Source organism: Eleutherodactylus coqui, chromosome 2, assembly GCF_035609145.1.
Source record: "Eleutherodactylus coqui strain aEleCoq1 chromosome 2, aEleCoq1.hap1, whole genome shotgun sequence".
Classification (NCBI taxonomy): domain Eukaryota; kingdom Metazoa; phylum Chordata; class Amphibia; order Anura; family Eleutherodactylidae; genus Eleutherodactylus; species Eleutherodactylus coqui.
In genome coordinates this window covers 56,779,155-56,799,340 of record NC_089838.1, presented here as the reverse complement: position 1 = coordinate 56,799,340, position 20,186 = coordinate 56,779,155, and the positions used below count along the sequence as shown (strand labels likewise).

General features: G+C 44.9%; 1 protein-coding gene across 3 annotated transcripts in view; it reads left to right on the top strand.

The window, feature by feature from the left end:
* Positions 1-20,186, top strand: part of TBC1D9B (TBC1 domain family member 9B) — a 251,807-nt gene that overhangs the window by 203,921 nt on the left and 27,700 nt on the right. For all 3 annotated transcript variants that reach the window (XM_066591015.1, XM_066591014.1, XM_066591016.1), the window contains 4 exons: positions 371-500; positions 614-712; positions 3,620-3,688; positions 14,697-14,937. In XM_066591015.1, the coding sequence (XP_066447112.1) occupies positions 371-500; positions 614-712; positions 3,620-3,688; positions 14,697-14,937 (539 nt within the window). The remainder of the gene's footprint in view (positions 1-370; positions 501-613; positions 713-3,619; positions 3,689-14,696; positions 14,938-20,186) is intronic.

The window sequence follows — 20,186 nt, the reverse complement described above, 5'->3', positions numbered from 1 at the left end:
CAATATTTTAGTATATAGCGATTAATTTTATTTTATTTTTATGTTCCTAATTAGGGTTCGATAGGCCTATATGCAGAACATCCACTCCCCACTCCAGCCATGTTGCGGAGGGTGCCGAGGCACCCACCTTTTCGCTGACTGTTTAGACGCGCAATTCACTTTGACCATAGTATCTAAAGAGTTAACTGCCACGATCAGAACGAACTCTATTTGCGGCAGTTAATGTTGGCTGTCAGATACAGTTGATCTGAGTATGGAACGGACTCTGTTCTCAAGCCCTCTCCATACACACTTCACAACCGCTTGACATAAATTTACAGTAGGCGGCCGTGAAGTGGTTAAAGTTTTAGTAATTATCTTTCTTTAATAGGTATCTTGACAATGTGGTGAACAAGCAGAGTGTGTCGCCTCCAATCCCTCATCTGCACGCACTTCTCACAAGTGGGGATGAGCTTCCAGTTGAGGTTGACATATTTGACCTCATCAAGGCTTCATATGAGGTAACATCCATTAAGAACAGCAGCTAAATGTGTCTTTTGGGAGATATTCTTACTTCAGTGTAGTTCTAATTACTGCGGACACTTGCTACTTTGATCATCTTTTGTGCTTCTAGAAGTTCAGCAACCTGAGAGCTGATGACATTGAGCAGATGCGATTTAAGCAGAGGTTGAAGGTAATACAGTCTTTAGAAGACTCGGCGAAGAGAAGTGTGGTAAGAAAAAAAATATTTGTACTTCACCTACACTGAATTGCCACTTGAATTAGAGACCCTGGCTTTTTACAAATTGGAGCTTTCCAATATGGAAATTAGACTTGGGACTCCAGAATGCAGCATTAAATTACATGACAAGATTTTTGTGGATCATTTTCAGTGTGAATCCACATTAGAAGGGAAAATCCAGCGATCTGAGTTATTTCCAACCTGGTCATCAGTTCTGGACTAGTTGGGGCCAGGATTTCACCAACAACTTTGTGGGTTTTTCTCATGCAGTGGCGTGGACAGTATACGGAGAATGCCGTGATCGAGGAAAACAGTTTACTAAAACGGGGTCCTGTGGAAGGACACAACTTGTCGATAAAAGGGGCCATAGAAGGAATCATTCTAATAAGCAGGCATTGCACAGTCAAGAAAACAACAGCTGAATACAACGCTGGTGTTCCATTTAATGTGTCCAAATGCACAACTTAAACTGCATCTCTGTCCGATATGCTAGAATAGCAGGTGACCAGTTCCAGTGCCATTGCTATTCAAGAGTAGCAAGACTCAAGTGGGCAAAAAGTGCAAATATTGTATCGCTGAACAGTGGGGAAAAATCCAGATTTCTGCTGTTCCATGCTGATAGGAAGTCAAAATTCGACACAAGCAGCATAAATGGAAGACCCCTTTCTGTCAGGTGACAACAGGTCAGGCTGGTGTGGAGGTGGAGTAATAGGGTGTGGGATGTTTTTATGGTACGCCTTGGATCCTCTGATACCTGTGGATATATGCCTTGACAAATTGCTGTAAAAGGCCAAAAGTTTAATGTGCTACTAGATGAGTGTCTCTAATATAGTGGCCATTCAGTCTGTTATCTCCCATATTTTATGTAGTCATTCATGATGGGTGTATAATAGAGATGAGCGAGCACTCTCAGATAAGGCAGTTACTCGAGTGAGCATCGCTCTTCTTGAGTAACTGCATTCTTGTCCGAGCAGGCGGCGGGTGGTAGCGTGGGAGGGGGGGGAGAGTAAGAGAGATCTATGCCCACCTGTGTCACATTTGATATCCATGCTAGAGGCGGCCCACCAGGGTACTAGAGCCTCCATGCCCGCCTGTATCACATCTTGTATTCAATCTAGAGGTGGTACAACAAGGTACTAAAGCTTCCATGGCTGCCCATCACATATCTTGTATCAAAGCTAGAGGCGGTACAACAGGGTACTAGAGCCCACCCATATCGCATCTTGTAACATAAAATAGTATGTTAGGCTGAATGAAGACAATGTCCATCTAGTTCAGCTTGTTTTAACCTCCCCATTGTTGGTCCAGAGGAAGGCAAAAAAAAAAACAAAAAAAAAACCAGCCAGCTAATTAGCTCCTATGGAGGAGAAAAAATTCCTTCCCGACTCTATAATGGCAGCCAGAGTAATCCCTGGATCAACATTTGAGATCAACAACCCGCTGGTCACCTAATGTCTTTATCCTGTAATATCCTAGCGCTCTAGAAAGACATTTAGTCCCCTCTTAAACTCCTCTATGGATTTTGCCCTCCCTACGTCCTCAGGCAGACAGAGTTCCACAGTCTCACTGGTCTTACAGTAAAGAACCACCTTCTGTGTTGGTGATGAAACCTGCTTTCTGCTAGACGTAAAGGGTGTCCTCTTGTTACCGTTGCAGTCCTGGATATATACAGAGCATGGGAGAGATCCTTGTATTGTCCCCTAATGTATGTATACATGGTTAGGGGCGATCAAATAACTGTCTTTTTTTCAGGGTAAATAATCCCAGTTTTGATAGCCATTCTTTGTATTCCAGCCCTCCCATTCCGTTTATTAATTTAGTCGCCCTTCTTTGAACCCCCTCAAGCACTGCAACATCTTTTCTGAGCACCGGTGTCCAGAACTGTACACAGTATTCCATGTGGAGCCTGACAAGTGCCTTATATGGTGGAAGAATAATGTTCTTGTCCTTCGCCCCTATACCTCTTTTAATGCAGCCGAGGACTTTATTTGCTTTTGCAGCAGCTGACTGGCATTGATTGCTCCAGTTAAGTTTACAGTCCACTAGTACCCCCAGGTCTTTTTCCATATCACTTTTTCCTAGCAGTACCCCATTTAGTGTGTATTGGTGACATCCATTTCTCCTACCCATGTGCATAACCTTACAAATGAACTTCATTTGCCATTTTTCTGCCCAAGCCCCCAGCTTATCTAGGTCCATTTGCAGCCGTACATTGTCCTTGTATTAATCGTTGTATTAATTACCTTGTATAATTTTGTATCATCTGCAAATATTGATATTTTACTGTGCAATACCTCTATCAGGTCATTTATAAATATATTGAACCGAATGAGGCCTAATACTGAACCCTGTGGCAACCCACTAGCGACGGTGGCCCAATAAGAGTATGAACCATTTATTACTACCCTCTTGTTTCTATCTCAGAGCCACTTCTTTACCTAGATACACACGTTTTTGCCCAGACCAAGCTCTCATTTTATATATCAACCCGTTATGCGACACTGTGTCAATTGCTTTAGAGGCGGTACAGCAGGGTACTAGAGCCTCCCTTCAAGGGGTCAGTTTTCCATAATAAATGATCCTTTTGCTCTAATATTGAAATCACTTATATCAACGTAACAATCGCACAAAGAAAGTTTCATTAGATTCCAATAACTCCTTTATAGGTGCTTTATTTTTTCTTTTACAATGAGTGTAATAGCACCTAAGTGACCGTCCTAACTTCACCAGCGATAGCAGCTGAGCTTATGGTTTTTAACTGCCAGCTGATCACTAAGAGCGTTTAGAAATAGTTTTTTATTTTTTAAATTAGACACTGAGATAAAATTCTCTACCTATATGTGTAACAGAGATTAGTTTAGACGTGCACATGTAATTATTTTCCTGTTTGATTGCTAGGTGAGAGCCATTTCCACTGATCTTGGTTTCTCCATGGAAGAGCTGGAAGATATGTATGTTCTCTTCAAGGTTAGTATGTTCTGTGATCTTTGGTGCACACACTAATCTGGTTGTACACTAGTGACTTCATAGTCTGTAATGGCAGATTTACACCATAGATCAGTGCCTTACATGACACACAAGACCATGTCAAGAGGCCGACTGAGAGCCAAAATGAGTTAAAAAATCTGCTAGCATTTCAGATGTTTTTGGTTGGTTCTCAGGGATAGTTGTAGTACTTGAGAAATCTGCCATAATTAACAAATGGCCTTTTACATGTCCCAGGTATCGGACAAGAATGTTTACTTGAAAGCTTCTTTGGCGATCGCTGGGCTGTGTAAATGAGCAACCAATTAACCAACAAATGGCATTTTTAGTTTTTATGTATGTTTAAAAATGCTTGCTGGTTGGATGCTCGTCTCCCCATGTAAACGGTAAGATGTGTAGCTATCCAGTGATATAGTGACAGCTGTATGAGGACGAATTATCGTATGAATGCTTGTTTGTCCCCTAGTATAGTGTGAATCGGCCTGTGTAAAGGTCAGGCAGATTAGCGCGGATTACGTTGATTGACATTTATCACTGGCACGTGTAAAAGAACCCTAAGGGTACTTTTACACGAGACTACAACGCCCGACAGCCCTTACAATAATTATCACTCCTGTGTGTAAATGTAAGCAATGCACGCAGGCATTGCTGAACAACTGCCTATTTACACAGGGTGAGAGTTACCCGTAATAGCTCTTTTGAGAGATCACTCGGACAACTATCTGGCCATGTTGGAGTACCATAATGGCCCATTTACATGGGACGACTATCATTCAGAGTTGTTCAAATTCCCGTTGGATTTTGATAATATATTACCACTTTTTGCCACTTACTCACTTCTGCCTGTTCACAGACTTGAACAGACAAGTGTTTTTCTTGTTTTGCAATGAATGGCATTGTCATCTGTAATGGCTATCTACTCCACTACAAATGCTCATTCATCGCATCCCTGTCCAACATTGCTAATGTTTGCTCAATGCTAAGCGCCATTTACATGGGACAATTATCGCACAGAATTTGTTCAAACAAACAAATCTGCGCAATAATCGTTGTGTTTAAATGCACGGCCATCGTGCCTCCTTGTAGCTTTATGTTGACCTCGTTAAATTTGACAAATATGTGTGCAAGATAGGCAACGTCAAGATGTCATAGTTCAATTGCATAACAAAGGCTTGGGTCAATCGGCCGAAAAAACTCAACTACTGTGTCAAAAAGTTCATAGAAGCATTAAAAACACTTTCCTCTTGACAGCCACCTCACTTTTGTGTGTAAGAGTAGACATTTGAATTCTCGGTCATGGTCTTGACACAGCTTTTGGAAAAGACGTTTGTTGAAAGAGTGCGCTTTTATCTTGTTAACAGTATAAATTACGTAGTGCAGAGAATCATGCAATCTCTCACATAAATGTTTGGCAACAAGGTGCTGCTGATGGATCACACAGTGGGCTGCCGTTATGCCAGGTGTAGTAGATTTTAAATGGGTTATAAATCTGCGATATTGACCAATCATACACTACCGTTCAAAAGTTTGGGGTCACCCAAACAATTTTGTGTTTTCCATGAAAAGTAACACTTATTCACCACCATGCGTTGTGAAATGAATAGAAAATAGAGTCAAGACATTGACAAGGTTAGAAATAATGATTTGTATTTGAAATAACATTGTTTGTACATCAAACTTTGCTTTCGTCAAAGAATCCTCCTTTTGCAGCAATTACAGCATTGCACACCTTTGACATTCTAGCTGTTAATTTGTTGAGGTAAGCTTGTGAAATTGCACCCCACGCTTCTAGAAGCATCTCCCACAAGTTGGATTGGTTGGATGGGCACTTCTGGCGTACCATACGGTCAAGCTGCTCCCACAACAGCTCAATGGGGTTCAGATCTGGTGACTGCGCTGGCCACTCCATTACCGATAGAATACCAGCTGCCTGCTTCTGCTGTAAATAGTTCTTGCACAATTTGGAGGTGTATTTAGGGTCATTGTCCTGTTGTAGGATGAAATTGGTTCCAATCAAGCGCTGTCCACTGGGTATGGCATGGCGTTGCAAAATGGAGTGATAGCCTTCCTTATTCAGAATCCCTTTTACCCTGTACAAATGTCCCACCTTACCAGTACCAAAGCAACCCCAGACCATCACATTACCTCCACCATGCTTAACAGATGGCGTCAGGCATTCTTCCAGCATCTTTTCATTTGTTCTGCGTCTCACAAACGTTCTTCTTTGTGATCCAAACACCTCAAACTTGGATTCATCCGTCCACAACACTTTTTTCTAGTCTTCCTCTGTCCAATGTCTGTGTTCTTTTGCCCATCTTAATCTTTTTCTTTTATTGGCCAGTCTCAGATATGGCTTTTTCTTTGCCACTCTGCCCTGAAGCCCAAAATCCCGCAGCCGCCACTTCACTGTAGATGTTGACACTGGTGTTTTGCGGGTACTATTTAATGAAGATGCCAGTTGGGTACCTGTGAGGCGTCTGTTTCTCAAACTAGAGACTCTAATGTGCTTATCTTCTTGCTTAGTTGTGCAACGCGGCATCCCACTTCTTTTTCTACTCTGGTTAGAGCCTGTTTGTGCTGTCCTCTGAAGGGAGTAGTACACACCGTTGTAGGAAATCTTCAATTTCTTAGCAATTTCTCGCATGGAATAGCCTCCATTTCTAAGAACAAGAATAGACTGTCAAGTTTCAGATGAAAGTTCTCTTTTTCTGGCCATTTTGAGCGTTTAATTGACCCCACAAATGTGATGCTCCAGAAACTCAATCTGCTCACAGGAAGGTCAGTTTTGTAGCTTCTGTAACGAGCTAGACTGTTTTCAGATGTGTGAACATGATTGCACAAGGGTTTTCTAATCATCAATTAGCCTTCTGAGCCAATGAGCAAACACATTGTACCATTAGAACACTGGAGTGATAGTTGCTGGAAATGGGCCTCTATTCACCTTTGTAGATTTTGCACAAAAAACCAGGCATTTGCAGCTAGAATAGTCATTTACCACATTAGCAATGTATAGAGTGCATTTGTTTAAAGTTAGGACTAGTTTAAAGTTATCTTCATTGAAAAGTACAGTGCTTTTCCTTCAAAAATAAGGACATTTCAATGTGACCCCAAACTTTTGAACGGTAGTGTAGATGCAGCTCTGTCAGTCGCACAAGCAAGTACATTTGTTAAAGGGATGTTTTTTTTCTTGGAAAAATTCTTCCACTCTTTTGTATATAGAGAAGCCTTTTGTGTCGGTGGTTACATTTCTTGTAAACCGTTCCTCCACTATCTCTTCATTCCGATTAATGAAACGAACATAACAGCAATAGCGGCAATGCTTCATTCTCTCTAACCGTTGATTCGTCAATTTGCATTACAAGTTCTGTGTTCTTTAACTCGTCCAAAAGCATTTCTTTCACATCAGCAGCCACCTCGTCAATTCTTCTTAAAGCGTTGTCATTACTCAAACGAGTCGATTTCACCATGGCACACGTGTCAGGCCCCAGCATAGTACTGACAATCTCTTTAGCTGCGTGTAACACAAGCGTTTCCCCAATAGTATTTGATTTGCCACATTGCCACATTAAAAAGATTTTATAGGAAGCAATTGAGAGCAGATTTTCCATGAAATAGGCTTACCCACTTTGTCTGAATGCATTTTTGCAAGGTTATCATTCAGCCTTGGAGACTTCATAAGCTTCATTCGAAAATTTCTTTTCACAAACGAGGCACAAGGGAAGCTGTCCGTTTCTAGGAGAAGGAATGCAACCGTATTTCAAGTATTCATTTGAATATTGACAGCCATTTTTATAAAGTATGCTTCAAGAATGCACTGCTTATGTCACTGTATCATATAATGTATGATTTTATAACTCCACTAGAAGATATACCCTGCGTTACATGGCGATTTTTATGAATAGCAGTCCTGGAATATACAAAGTAAGCCACAAAAATGAGCCCAGCAACGCACTGTAATAGAAGTCATCCAAAATAAAAAGCCATTGCCCATAGCAACCAATCACAGCGCAGCTTTAATTTTACCTCAGAATTATAAGAAACGAACGCTGAATTGTGATTAGTTGGTGTTGGCAATAAAAATTACAGGGAAAGTCTGAGTTTTCGATTTTTAACTACACCAGTATTCGTTGCCTGTTGCTGAAGAACACTCATGTAAAACTTGACAAAACTAGATAAAATGAAAGCTACTTATATCTAAAACACTGTTTGTTTGTTTTGTGTCGTATACAAATTCTCAGTTCTAGTCCGATTTGAGTAAATTGTACATTTTTTGTTGCCAATGGCAAACATTCACAGCTCAGCTTTCATTTGTTATTCTGCTGAGGTAACATGAAAGCTGCGCTGTGATTGGTTGCTATATATTATACTGCTGACGTAAAATAAAAGCTGTGCTGTGATTGGTTGTTATGGGCAACTGCTTTCAATCCTTGGTTGCTCCGTGTATTCCTGTTTGGGGACATCATTTCCTGAAATACAAATGTTCAGGCGCTGTTTGGCTTGCTGGAGGAGGAGGTGTGGCCATACTACACTCACGTCTTTCTTGAGAGAACACTGTTCCTGGCCCGTAAAGAGATAGCCATAAAATGGATGGCAATAGAACCCCCCTCAATCCCACACTGGATCCAAACTGTTAATACTGTAACCTCATATGAAAAAATCATATACCAAAATAGAGGCTGCCCGACTAAATTCCGAAAAGTATGGGGAGCCTGGCTAGACTCTTACTCTACTTTGATTACCGATTGAAATCTAAATCTACCCTATGCCAACCCCTCCCCTCCCTCCCCGACCCCTAACACCCCCTCCCCCCCCCCCTCCACTGATAAGCGCCTGAAAACTTGTAACTATCCATCTTCAGGATCCGGAACAAAGAAGAACAGGACCCGAGTTTATTGTTGTTTTCATAAGTTTGTTACAAATGTATAATCAAATACCTTAAGAAATACAGTACCAGAATCCGGGTTAAGTCAAACCAGGACTCTGACTATATTCATATCACTATGTACCGAACAAATTTCTTCTTATTCTCTATTTCACAAATTGCCTATCAATAAATAAAATGAATTTAAAAAAAAGATTGCCGAGACATCAAAATTTTAGAATTTTTTTTTTAGCCTATAACCTTCTCCGGGTCAAGATTATACTATGTGAAAATTTCATGTCAATCAGTCGTACCGTTTGTGCGTCATGCTCAAACAGACATTGATAAAGATGACTCCGCTACAGATCCGCACACTGGATAACTTAATGAACAGCCTAACCCGCTGTATTCCATAATGCCGTTGATTGGCTGGAGCTTTCAATTTTGTGGGTGTCTGGGAGTTGTAATTTATATCAGTGTTCTGAAAAAACACTTGGCGCTAAGACGACAACTCCCAGAGACCCACAAAAGTGAAAGTTTGAAGCGGTTCCAGCCAGTGAGCAGCATTATGGAATACAGCAGGTTAGGTTGTTCTGTAGGTTAGCCAGTGTTATGAAGTGTGATTGATCTGTAGTGGAGTCATGGAGTTATAAAAGTCATACATCTTATGATAGAGGCGCGCAGGTTGCACGCAACTCCCATTACATGGAAGTGATTCATATGGAAATAATTGCCTCGGTTTTCGTCTGTTTCTGATTTAACCAATGGTTTTCGGGCGGATTATCGATGAAAACCGAGGTATCGCTACTATTTCTCGTCTGTATCATTGGGGGACATAGCAAAGACTTGGGCCTTTGGGTATACCTTCTGCCACAAGGAGGCGACACTAAGCATAAAAAGTGTCAACTCCTCCTACTAGCTATACCCTGCAGGCATCCAGCTAACTCAGTTTTTTGCTTAGTGTCTGAAGGAGGCAGATGTCTTCAATCAAGGTCCTTCAGGATTACATGGATGTGGGCAACAGGGCAGGCAGGACTAAAAGAAGAAAAGGAGGCACATCAACTCTGCAAAGTTGTTAGTGACCCGTCAGCCAAAGTGTCCCCATCCTGGAGCTCTCCCATCCTTTGGATGGCGAATTGATGGGGCTCACTACTGGAGATGAGGGAGCATTCCCACCATCAGGAATGGCAAGAATAGGTAAGTAACTAGGTGAGTATCTCTCCCCTGCTGCCCTGTAACAGGAGCCCCCTCCTGTGTCACTGGTCTGCCATTGTTGGTCTCTTGTGCTATATGTGCTTTATGTTAATTTTGTAGCTTTGCAGCGCGCGCACTCTATAGCTTTGCAGCGCGCGCACTGTGTAGCTTTGCAGCAAGTGAACGTGCCGCCGCACGGCGGCCTCGCTTGTTTTTTTCCGCGCAACAGCCATAATGTCTTTGCCGCCATGCGGCACCCACATGTGTGTTTTTGCCGCCATGCGGCAGCCATGACTGGCTTTGCTGCCGGTGACATATTGGCATGGCCAGTGCAGGGCATTATGCAGGGCCGCCTCCGCTCTGCTGCACCAGCCACGGCCGTTACTGTACACCTCGGTTTTTGTCGGGCTCCCCCCCCCCCTCCTTTTGTCGACACGCAGTGATCGGGGACCTCCGCAGGCGCAGCGGACACCGTAGCGCCTGCAGGTGCTGTCCCTGAGCGGCTGCAACTTTACCCTGTGGCTTACTGGTCTACTCCATCTGTTGCTGCTGAGGCTTGGCGGACCACACAGGCCACATTGCTACCACGTGGCAGGTTGTATTGCCACGGTCTGGCATGTGCTGCAGACGCATGGCATATATAATGCGGCCATCTTCATTTAGGGGCGTGTATATGTAACCGCCAAGTGGCCTGTATTTTCTGCAGCTGTGTGGCGCGGCGTGTATTTTTCTGCCGCTGCGCACTATTTTCTTTCGGCACGCCCGATGCTTTTTGTCAAACGGCCAGTGACGGGCAATGCTCCATGGGAGGTAGCGCTAATTAAGCCCTAGCCTGGGTCTAAGCTATGGACGTCTGCACAGCTCGTCCTCCTCCCATTTCCAAACACTATGGCCCCTACTTCTAGCCACCATAGTCTCACCTCCTCCAATCCAACCGATGACTCCTGTATTACCTCACTTACCGGAAGGAGTACTGTCAGAGAGATTCTCTGGACTCATCGCCCCTCATGTCTGCTCCGCACTGGGTTGAGCCTTGCCTGTCAGTAGCTTCCCGGTTGCCCCTCCTGCAGCTCCCTGCAGCCAGCCTACCGCAGCATCGGAGTCCAGGATGACACGCAGCCAGAGAGCCACATATGTGCGCTCTCGCTGTAGTACGAGATTACACCCAGCTAGAGGCTATCTCGTCTTAATAACGGCAGTGTTCAAACTAACTGCCATGGCTCCAGCTTTGCTGAGACCTGTCAGGGATCATCTGGACCCATCGCCCCTCATGTCTGCTCCGCACTGGGTTGAGCCTTGTCTGTCGGTAGCTCCCCCACGGCCCCTCCTGTAGACAGCTGTACCGCTGTTTGAGTCCAGGATGACACGCGGCCAGAGCCACGTAACAAGTGCGCTCTCGCTACAGTACGAGATTACATCCAGCAGAGGATATCTTGTCTTATGAACAATATTATTCAAATTGATTTGTCAGCATTACTTTGGGCTTGCTGGATCCTGTGGTACCTTCCATGAAAACAGTACTTGCACAGAAATACTCTGGACTCATTGCTCTCCACTCTGGACCGGGTTGAGCCAGCCCCATCGTCCAGCTCCCCCATCGCCCCACCTGCAGTTCCTTGCAGCCAGACATATTGCAGTGTTGCAGTCCAGGATGACATACTATGTGCACTTAGCTACGATACGAGATTATATCCAGCCAGAGATATCTCGTTTTACAGACAACAGCATTAGAGCTGGTGGTCAGCATTACTCTGGCCTTGCTGAGACCTGTGGTACATTCCATATGGAAACAGTACTCACACAGGGAGTCTCTGGGCTTATCTTGTCTTAAGCACTGTCTTGTTCTAAGTATAGTGATAGGCCTGCCCTCCAACATGGGCCCTGGGGGCTGTATAGCACACTGAACCTCTATGGGTCCAATCCATCTGGAGACTGTCCCTGGACCGGGTTGAGCCTTGCCTATTGGTAGCTTCCCTGTTGCCCTTCCTGCAGTTCCCTGGAGCCATCCTTCGCACAATGTCTGAATCTAGGATAGCACATGGACAGGGGCAGCCAGAGCCACATACCAGTGCGCTCTCGCTATAGTACCAGATTTACATCTCATAGAGAATATCTCGTCTTACAGACGGACGGTTCTAACTGTCAGCATTCATCCGGGCTGGCTGAGACCTGTGGTACTTTCTATATGGAAAGAGTACTCCTCACACAAATTCTACGGACACATCGCTCCTCGTCTCCACTTAGGGACGGGGGAACCTTACCTGAGGGCTAGCGCCCCTATGGTGGCTCACCTGCAGTTTCCTTGTAGGCAGCTGTAGCGCAATCTCAGATTACAGGATGCGCCGCAGGCCGGGGTCGGGCCAGAGTTGTATACTATGTGTGCTCCCACCACAGTACAAGATAGACATCAAGTCACTCAAAGAGTATCTAGTGTTTTCTAGGAAGACTGGACTGCAGCCGTGTCCATATGGACGTGGGTCACTGAGATTGTCTGCAATGCATGAATGATTCGTTTTGACATGGAGTCAGCTGCTGACTCTAATTGGGCAAAATGGGCCAAGTCTCAATTATTATGGATGGCCGCACGGTTGCTGTAAGGCGTTCGTGGTAATCAGAATAGTCTCCATAGAGCCTTCCTGTGCAGGTACAAGGAGTGGAGCCTGTCCAACAAATGCTTCACAAATTGGAACAGTTAGGATGTCAAGCATTGTTCTAGTGCCTCGTTTTTTGACGAAAGTCAATTCGCTGGATGACTGACGTGCCTCCATGGATTTGCCTCTCCAGAGCATTTGCTTGGGTTCCTTTGCAATCACTCAAATTCCATTTGTCAGGGTCCTCTCGTTTGCACAGGCAATCTGAAACCAGTTTGGCTGAGAGTCGCTGGTGGTAAATTGCCTTTGCACATGTATGTTTTAGTTTGGCAATACGCCTTATGGAGTGCCATCCGGGGGACAAAGCGTGATACGCCAGACGGAATTAGTACGCTGCGAGTCTCCTGTGCCATTTCCTGTCTGCAGGAGAACGTGTAACAGTGTGCACTGGTACTGATTGAAAATCTGAGCGCTCGTCCCTCCCGACTCCGGATGTTTCATAAAGGGACCAGCGAGATTCACGTGTTTGTGCAGTCTTGAAGTAATGCAGTTTCTGTGAAATCTTGGTAAGGAGCCAACTCTAGTGGATAACCAGAGAGATCCATTTCCAAGACTAGACTTCTTCAAAGACCATAGGCTTTATGCGGAAGGTGAAGGCAGTGGCCGTTGTCTTGAGGGCTGATACTAAGGTATTCTTGACCCAGGTGTCTCCATCTCACATTCTCTCTGGTAGTGGTAGCTCCCATGCATTGCCTTGGACTCGCCATACTAACCCTTCAACAGCTGTGCTGTCGTTAACGCCAGCCTGCCTAGTGGGGTGCTGCAGTCGGGATGTCAATCGACGCTGCCGTCTCTCTAGGTCGACAGATGAAGGCTCCCAACTCTGGAAGTCCAGCTCAGTTTAACAACTCGTCTCTCTTCCGAGCAGGACATGCTTACTGGCAGAGTGTTCCTAGTCATCAAAGGGAAGGTCGTAATCGACTTGTTGCATGTTTTCTCCCTCACGGCACATGGTATCAGGATCTGCGTCAATAAAGACCTTGTTTTACAATAGCGGCCAGTCCCACAGAACGCGCCAGTCAGGTGGCGGTCTGACTTCGCAAGATGACCTCTTGGAATTGCCCTGGCTCTAAGCGAGTTCTCCTGCCAGCCCCAGTTGTGTCCTTGGTTTTCTTAGGTGGGCTCCTCGCACTGGTACAAGAGTTACCATATCAGGGACATAATACCTTCAGGCTGTGTTATTACATAGGTTATTCGGACAGCGGTGCATCATCGGGAGCTCTCTCCCAGTGGGTGGCTGGGTCTGATACTCAGGACCCTTTATAATCCGTCCCTGAGCATGCGGGATGCCTAGGCATCTGTTAACGCTGGTCGCAGTGAAAGCGCTGATTACACTTTGTTATACATGCACCGCCTTATATTTTCCCACCCCCTTGGGTACTGCTCTAGAATGTCCCAAGGTCTTTGCTGTGTCCACCCATGATACAGACGAGAAAACGGGATTTTTGGTATAACTTGCCGTAAAATCTCTTTCTCGTCCTGTTCATTGGGGGACACAGCACCCACCCAGTCTGGTATTATTTACTCCTTTGAGGGTCATCAGTGTAGTCACACTTGGTGTTAGAATGAGTTATGGTTCTTATGTATTGTGATTTATTAACTAATGCTGTATCCTACTGGCTGCTCCTATTGCTTGCATACAAATGGAGTTAGCTGGATACCTGCAGGAGGGATATAGCTAGTAGGAGGAGTTAACACTTTTTATGCTTAGTGTCACCTCCTTGTGGCAGAAGCTATACCCAAGGTCCCGAGGTCTTTGCTATGTCCCCCAATGAAAAGGACGGTAAAGAGATTTCACAGGAAGTTATACCAAATATCCTGTTTTTTAGAAAAATGTAGTTACCTGACGGAAAAGAAATCAACAAAGCAAACTCAGAACGCCCCCTTTGTGTTCCAACGCCCTCCTGCCACCCCTTTTCATTCCACCGCCCCCCTGCGAAGTAAAAACGCTCCCCAGGGGGCAATAACGCCCATGTTGAGAACCACGGATCTGTCAGACAAGTCTAGTATGTGGCACATCTGCTAGATGCAAAGTAAGTATTTTTTATTAATTTTTTTTTTTTAATTTGTCGCATTAGTGGTACTAGTTTTAAATGGAAAAATGAAAGAATAATCTTGTGGCCATTTGAAAAATCTTAAACACATTGGCGAAAGTTTTGGTTGCCATCTGGAACCCTGGAGTACCACTAGAATTTAAATAAATCATACATTTGTATACATCATCCAAAAACAGCCTTCCGCAGTGCATCCTTGTATGTAATCTGTAATCATGTTTCCTATTCAGGCTCAGCATCTAATGAGCTGTTATTGGGGCGGGAACCGCACATCCAGCAATCGCCATGACCCCAGCTTGCCTTATCTGGAACAGTACCGTATAGACCTAGACCAGTTTCAGGAGTTGTTCACCCAGCTCACACCCTGGTCTTTTGGTCCACACACTTCAATCCTGGCAGCTCGTATTTTCCGCTTGTTGGATACTAACAAAGACTCCCTTATAAACTTTAAAGAGTTTGTCACTGGACTCGGTAAGTTTATATAAGGTTTACGATAATTCTACTATTGACATACCATGTTTGTTTAACTGATTGTTCCCTTGACATGTCTGTTTTAGTATATTCTTCTATTTCCAATAGAATAGCAATACTGTACCATCATTTTCTAGAACTCTGTATTGTGCTGTTCCTCTGTTATTCATCTGGGAAATGTAGTAATTGACAACTGGATGTTACCATTCCTGTGGTCAATAGACACAGTCCGAGTCATGGGATCTTACGCTTTATTAAAACCTTACCAAACTCTTATAAATAACCGATACAGACACCAATATTGGATAAAGAAGGCCGCGGTGTTTATTAACGGGGTTACAAACATTTGAGGAGAAATGTAACCAATAATAACCATAACGCTTCCTGTAAACACTGTTTTACAGGCCCAAGTTTATTAACCAATCAATAACCATAACCGTTCATGTAGACTCTGTCTTACAGACACGAGTTTACCACCACCAAACTCTCCCCAAGTTTACCTGCGCACCCGCCTAATGCGGGCGACAATCCCCCATTAACTACACCACGACAAACCTAAGGGAGAGAGGGCAGGATGCTGCTTCCTTTCCAGATGATGATGGCCCACATCCCTGCACCTGCATATCTCACTGCTGCTCTTCTCAGCTTGTTCCTCTGGGTCAATCACCAGCCACTGTCAGGCCACCAGATTTTGTCTGACTACCACAGGCATTTCCCGCCATTTTTCTTAAGCCAATCATTTGCTGCTGCCAACCAGTCCATCACTGGGCAGAACTCACTCTGTGCCATCTCATCTGACCCAGTAATGACCTTTGTAACATATCATGGTTAACCAGAAAACCTCTTCCTTAGAGGGTGACATATCATCCATCCATCATGTACATAAAGCTCCCAGATCCCATGAGGCTTTCCCTCCTAACTGTCCCTGAAGCCTTACATGGGATCTTGCGCTTTATTAAAACCTTACCAAACTCTTATAAATAACCGATACAGACACCAATATTGGATAAAGAAGGCCGCGGTGTTTATTAACGGGGTTACAAACATTTGGGGAGAAATGTAACCAATAATAACCATAACACTTCCTGTAAACTCTGTTTTACAGGCCCAAGTTTATTAACCAATCAATAACCATAACAGTTCATGTAAACTCTGTCTTACAGACACGAGTTTACCACCACCAAACTCTCCCCAAGTTTACCTGCCCACCCGCCTAATGGGGGCTACAATCCCCCACCAGGCCATGGCATCCTGGACCAAACCTTCCAAATCAGCATATCTAAAACGAAAAAATCCACTCCTGGCATGAGCTCTCTACCACCGGGTTAACCCTTCTCCGAATTCTCATGCTATATACAGACCTCGGCAAGGACCATAATAATCGAGGAACAATATCTGAAAAAACTATCACTGTATCTGAACCTTGTTTAATGCTCCACTTCTCCCTTTCAATGTCCCATGACATATCAATGTGTTCTCTTCTATGTAATTAACCCCTAAGTGTAAAAATAAAACATCTGGACAGGGCCCACGTGACTCTCCAAGCCCACGTGACTCTTTATACATCAGTTCAGCCATTAATCTACTCCACCTCATACATCTATTACCTCACCAAAAATTTCAAACTGTGATCTGTACAATCACAAATTTTCAGAATAACAGCGCTCTGCTGCCCTTCTCCAAAACCAGTACACAAAGGAGGGTCCAACAATCCACACAATACTTTTCTTAATTCCTAGAATAAAGAAAGAATTAGTATACCACATTATTCAGGCGTGTGTACAACTTAAAACGAGATGAACCCCATCTGTCTACTTTTCCTCCAATAAAACAACGCCTGTAAACAATTTAAGCACCATTATACATTAAAAGCAAGGTAATGACTGTCCATCTTCCCTGTCTCACCGAAAACAAGACAGGGTCTTTTACTCATTTTTGCTCCATAATATCTTACTTTTGCCATGTATAGCTGCCTGGACACCATTTACATTGACTTTTTTAAAATTAACTGCAACTAGGGCTTAATTTTGGAATAGGGCTTAAAGTTCAAGCATCCTGAAAAATCCTGCTAGGGTTTATTTCCGGGGTAGGTTTCATCTCCAGGGAAGCAGGGTACATGGATCAACAAAGAACCTGGTGCTTGCGGGCATAGGCACATAAACTCCTGCAAATTCCTAACCAGGCATATATTCTCATGAAAATGAGCAAACAAGCGAAGCCTCACCCCTTTACCCATTTTTTTTATTTTTTATTATTATTATAAAGCTCCCATGGTTTGACACATTTTAAGGCCCCAAACTCACATCTAAATCACTGTACCTAATATGCTGATCTACACACTTCAGGCAATACTTTTACCAACTTCCCTAGTAAGCTAAATGTGATAGCAGAGCGTTTATCAGGGGCATACACTACTGCCTTACAGCCACTGATCAATCGCTCTACCTGAAAAACAGAATTAATAGGTAACAGATAAAAGAAAGCCATACCCGACAATACCTTCTAAACTGAGCTATATGAGCGCTGCATCCTAAATGTTGGACTCTTCTTCCCTGAATTGCTGTATGCGCAAACAAGACTATGATATGACAGCCGTATTAATCTCACACTGACCATTTTTAACTCTCAATAAGAGGTTATATGTTAGACATAATCTGACTAGCATACGAACTAACTCCTGCCGACCAGCTCTTACCAACAATCACTCCATAACCCTCATCCACTGATATCAGCACCTAATGATAACTCCTCCACTTCCACAAACTCCCATCTCCAAGCTGACTGACCATTAACCCCTTAATGACCAGGCCATAGCCTTTTTACATCCTCCCGAAGTGGGCTTTATTCTCCGAGGACGTAAAAACATGCGTCCTACAGAGAATAAAGCCCCTCGGGCTCTGGACGTGACAGCTCCATGCTGTCGGTGCCCGCAGGTAGCCGACAGCATGGCTGCGGGGACCTCCCCCCCCCCCCCCCCCCCGGCAATGCGATCGCATAAAAGTTTAAAAGAAGTTTTTAAAAAGTTAAAGATTCAGCTGCCCTGATGGATCGGATCCATCAGGGCAGCTGAAATTACTCACCCGGGACCGCACTGCTCCCCGCTCTCCTCGTCCTCTGGGCCCCAAAGCCGGTCTTCTAGAAGCGCATGCGCGCCAGGCGGCATTACGTCAGCCGCATGCGCAGAAGGCCCGGAGCCGCGGGAGATTTCAAATCTCCTGGCTCCCGGCTCCTGTAGGTAGCTAGGAGGCAGGAGATGTCAGCGGGGACCGCGATCGCCGTTATCCAATGGATAACGGCAACCGCGGAAAAGTGAAGAAAAGGGTAAAAAAAAGAAAAGTTTCACTTCCTGGATCCGATCCATGAGGGGAAGTGAAAATACTCACCCCGCTTCCTCCATGTCCTCCGGCCGGTCTCGGGACCTCCCGCTGGCTTCTGCGCATGCAAAAAAATCTCCCTGCACCCAGCTGTCACAGATAGCCGAGTGCAGGGAGATATGATTGGGGACCGCTGTATGCGGTTTCCAGTCATATGATCACCGTTATCCATCGGATAACAGTGATCATATAAAGTTAAAAAGTAAAAAAAAAAAAAAAAAAGTTAAAAGTTAAAAACAGTTTAAAAAGTTAAAGTTTCATCTCCCCTTAAGGATCGTATCCGTAAGGGGGGATGAAATTACGTACCCAAGGTCCCCGGATTTGTTACCTGATGGGATGTTGATCCGCGGACCTTACCCCAGCTTCGGCGCATGCGCCCGTCAGCATGATGGCGGACGCATGCGCAAAAGTGAAATATTGCCCAAGAAATTTAAAATCTCCCTGCTCCTGGCTACCAAAGGTAGCCAAGAGCCTGGAGATGTCACAGGGAGCCACGGTATGCGGTTACTGATCACGTGATCGCCGTTATCCAAAGCATAATGGCGATCATGTAAAAGTTCTTAAAAAAGTGGAAGTTTCATCTCCCCTCACCGATGCGATCGGTGGGGGGAGATGAAACATCTTCTCGGAGGCTTCCGCATTTGAATCCAGATGCGATTATCCTCCATGGACCCTTCCGGCTGCTGCGCATGCGCCCGCCGGCAAAATGCCAGACACATTCACAGTAGCCGGGGAGCCCAGGAAATTTTAAATCTCCTTGCTCCCAGCAACCAACGGTCGCTGAGTGCTTGGAGCAGTGACGGGTGGCCTCGTTGAGCGGTCCCCGGTCACATGATAAAGTAGCGATCTAACATTAGGCCGGTCACGCATGACCGGAGAGGAATTTCGGGTTCTGCATGCGCTTGATCAACGGTAATCCACGGATCAATCGCATGCATTGGATTACACAATTCCCCCCAATTAGTGGGTCGGAATTACGTAATCCACTCGCAGAAACAGAACACAGCATGCTATATTTTACTGCGGATATCCGCGACCTAGAGCCCATTGTGCTCTATGACCGCGGATATACTCGCAGCCCATGTGCAAATACATTGTGTACAGGCTGCGGGTACCCGGGTCATCTCTAAGCGACGGCGCGGGAAATATAAACAAACAACGGTGTACTGCGCATTACCACCTGTGTGAATAGACAGTTATGCGCAGTACATTACGCTGCCGTACGCAGGGTCACAGCCAGGCTCACAGCTGGAATCCGCTGCGGGCCTCCGCAAGCGGATTCTGCATACGGCCGTGTGAGCCCGGCGTTATTCAGACCGCTACCTGTAATCCGTAATTTACAAGAAGCCCCGGGAACGCTCGCCTTCATGCAGTTCCAGGAGCAGCTTGTTGAGCGCCTTCTCTGTGAGACCGTTGCACCGCAGCAAGATTACAAAGCCCCACAGAGCGCCACTTTTTACACCCCATCCCTGCCGCTGAGGTAACGAAATACTCCCAAAAAGCATGAGAGGAGGGGGAATACCCGGTTTTCTTGCCCCATGTGCCCAACCCAACCAGCCTCCGGAATTACCCCGGTCTTCAGACATAAAACGCAGTTTATATTATTACCTTTATCTAATATTTAGGGAATGCCAAAAAATGGGGATGGCGGGGGGAAGGGGGGGGATTATTTTTAGGAAGTCAATTTTTTTTCCGTATAAGTGGGCAATAGGGCCTGGAATTTATTCAGTTCTGCCCTGAAATCCAGCGGGCATTCCCTCCATTATGGGCCTAGCCATGTGTCCTGTAAGTAGATAAGGGCCACAATGGGTATGTTTCTGAACACGGGACAAACGGGGGTATCCATTTTGGGGTGAACGTCTTCATTCCTATGTA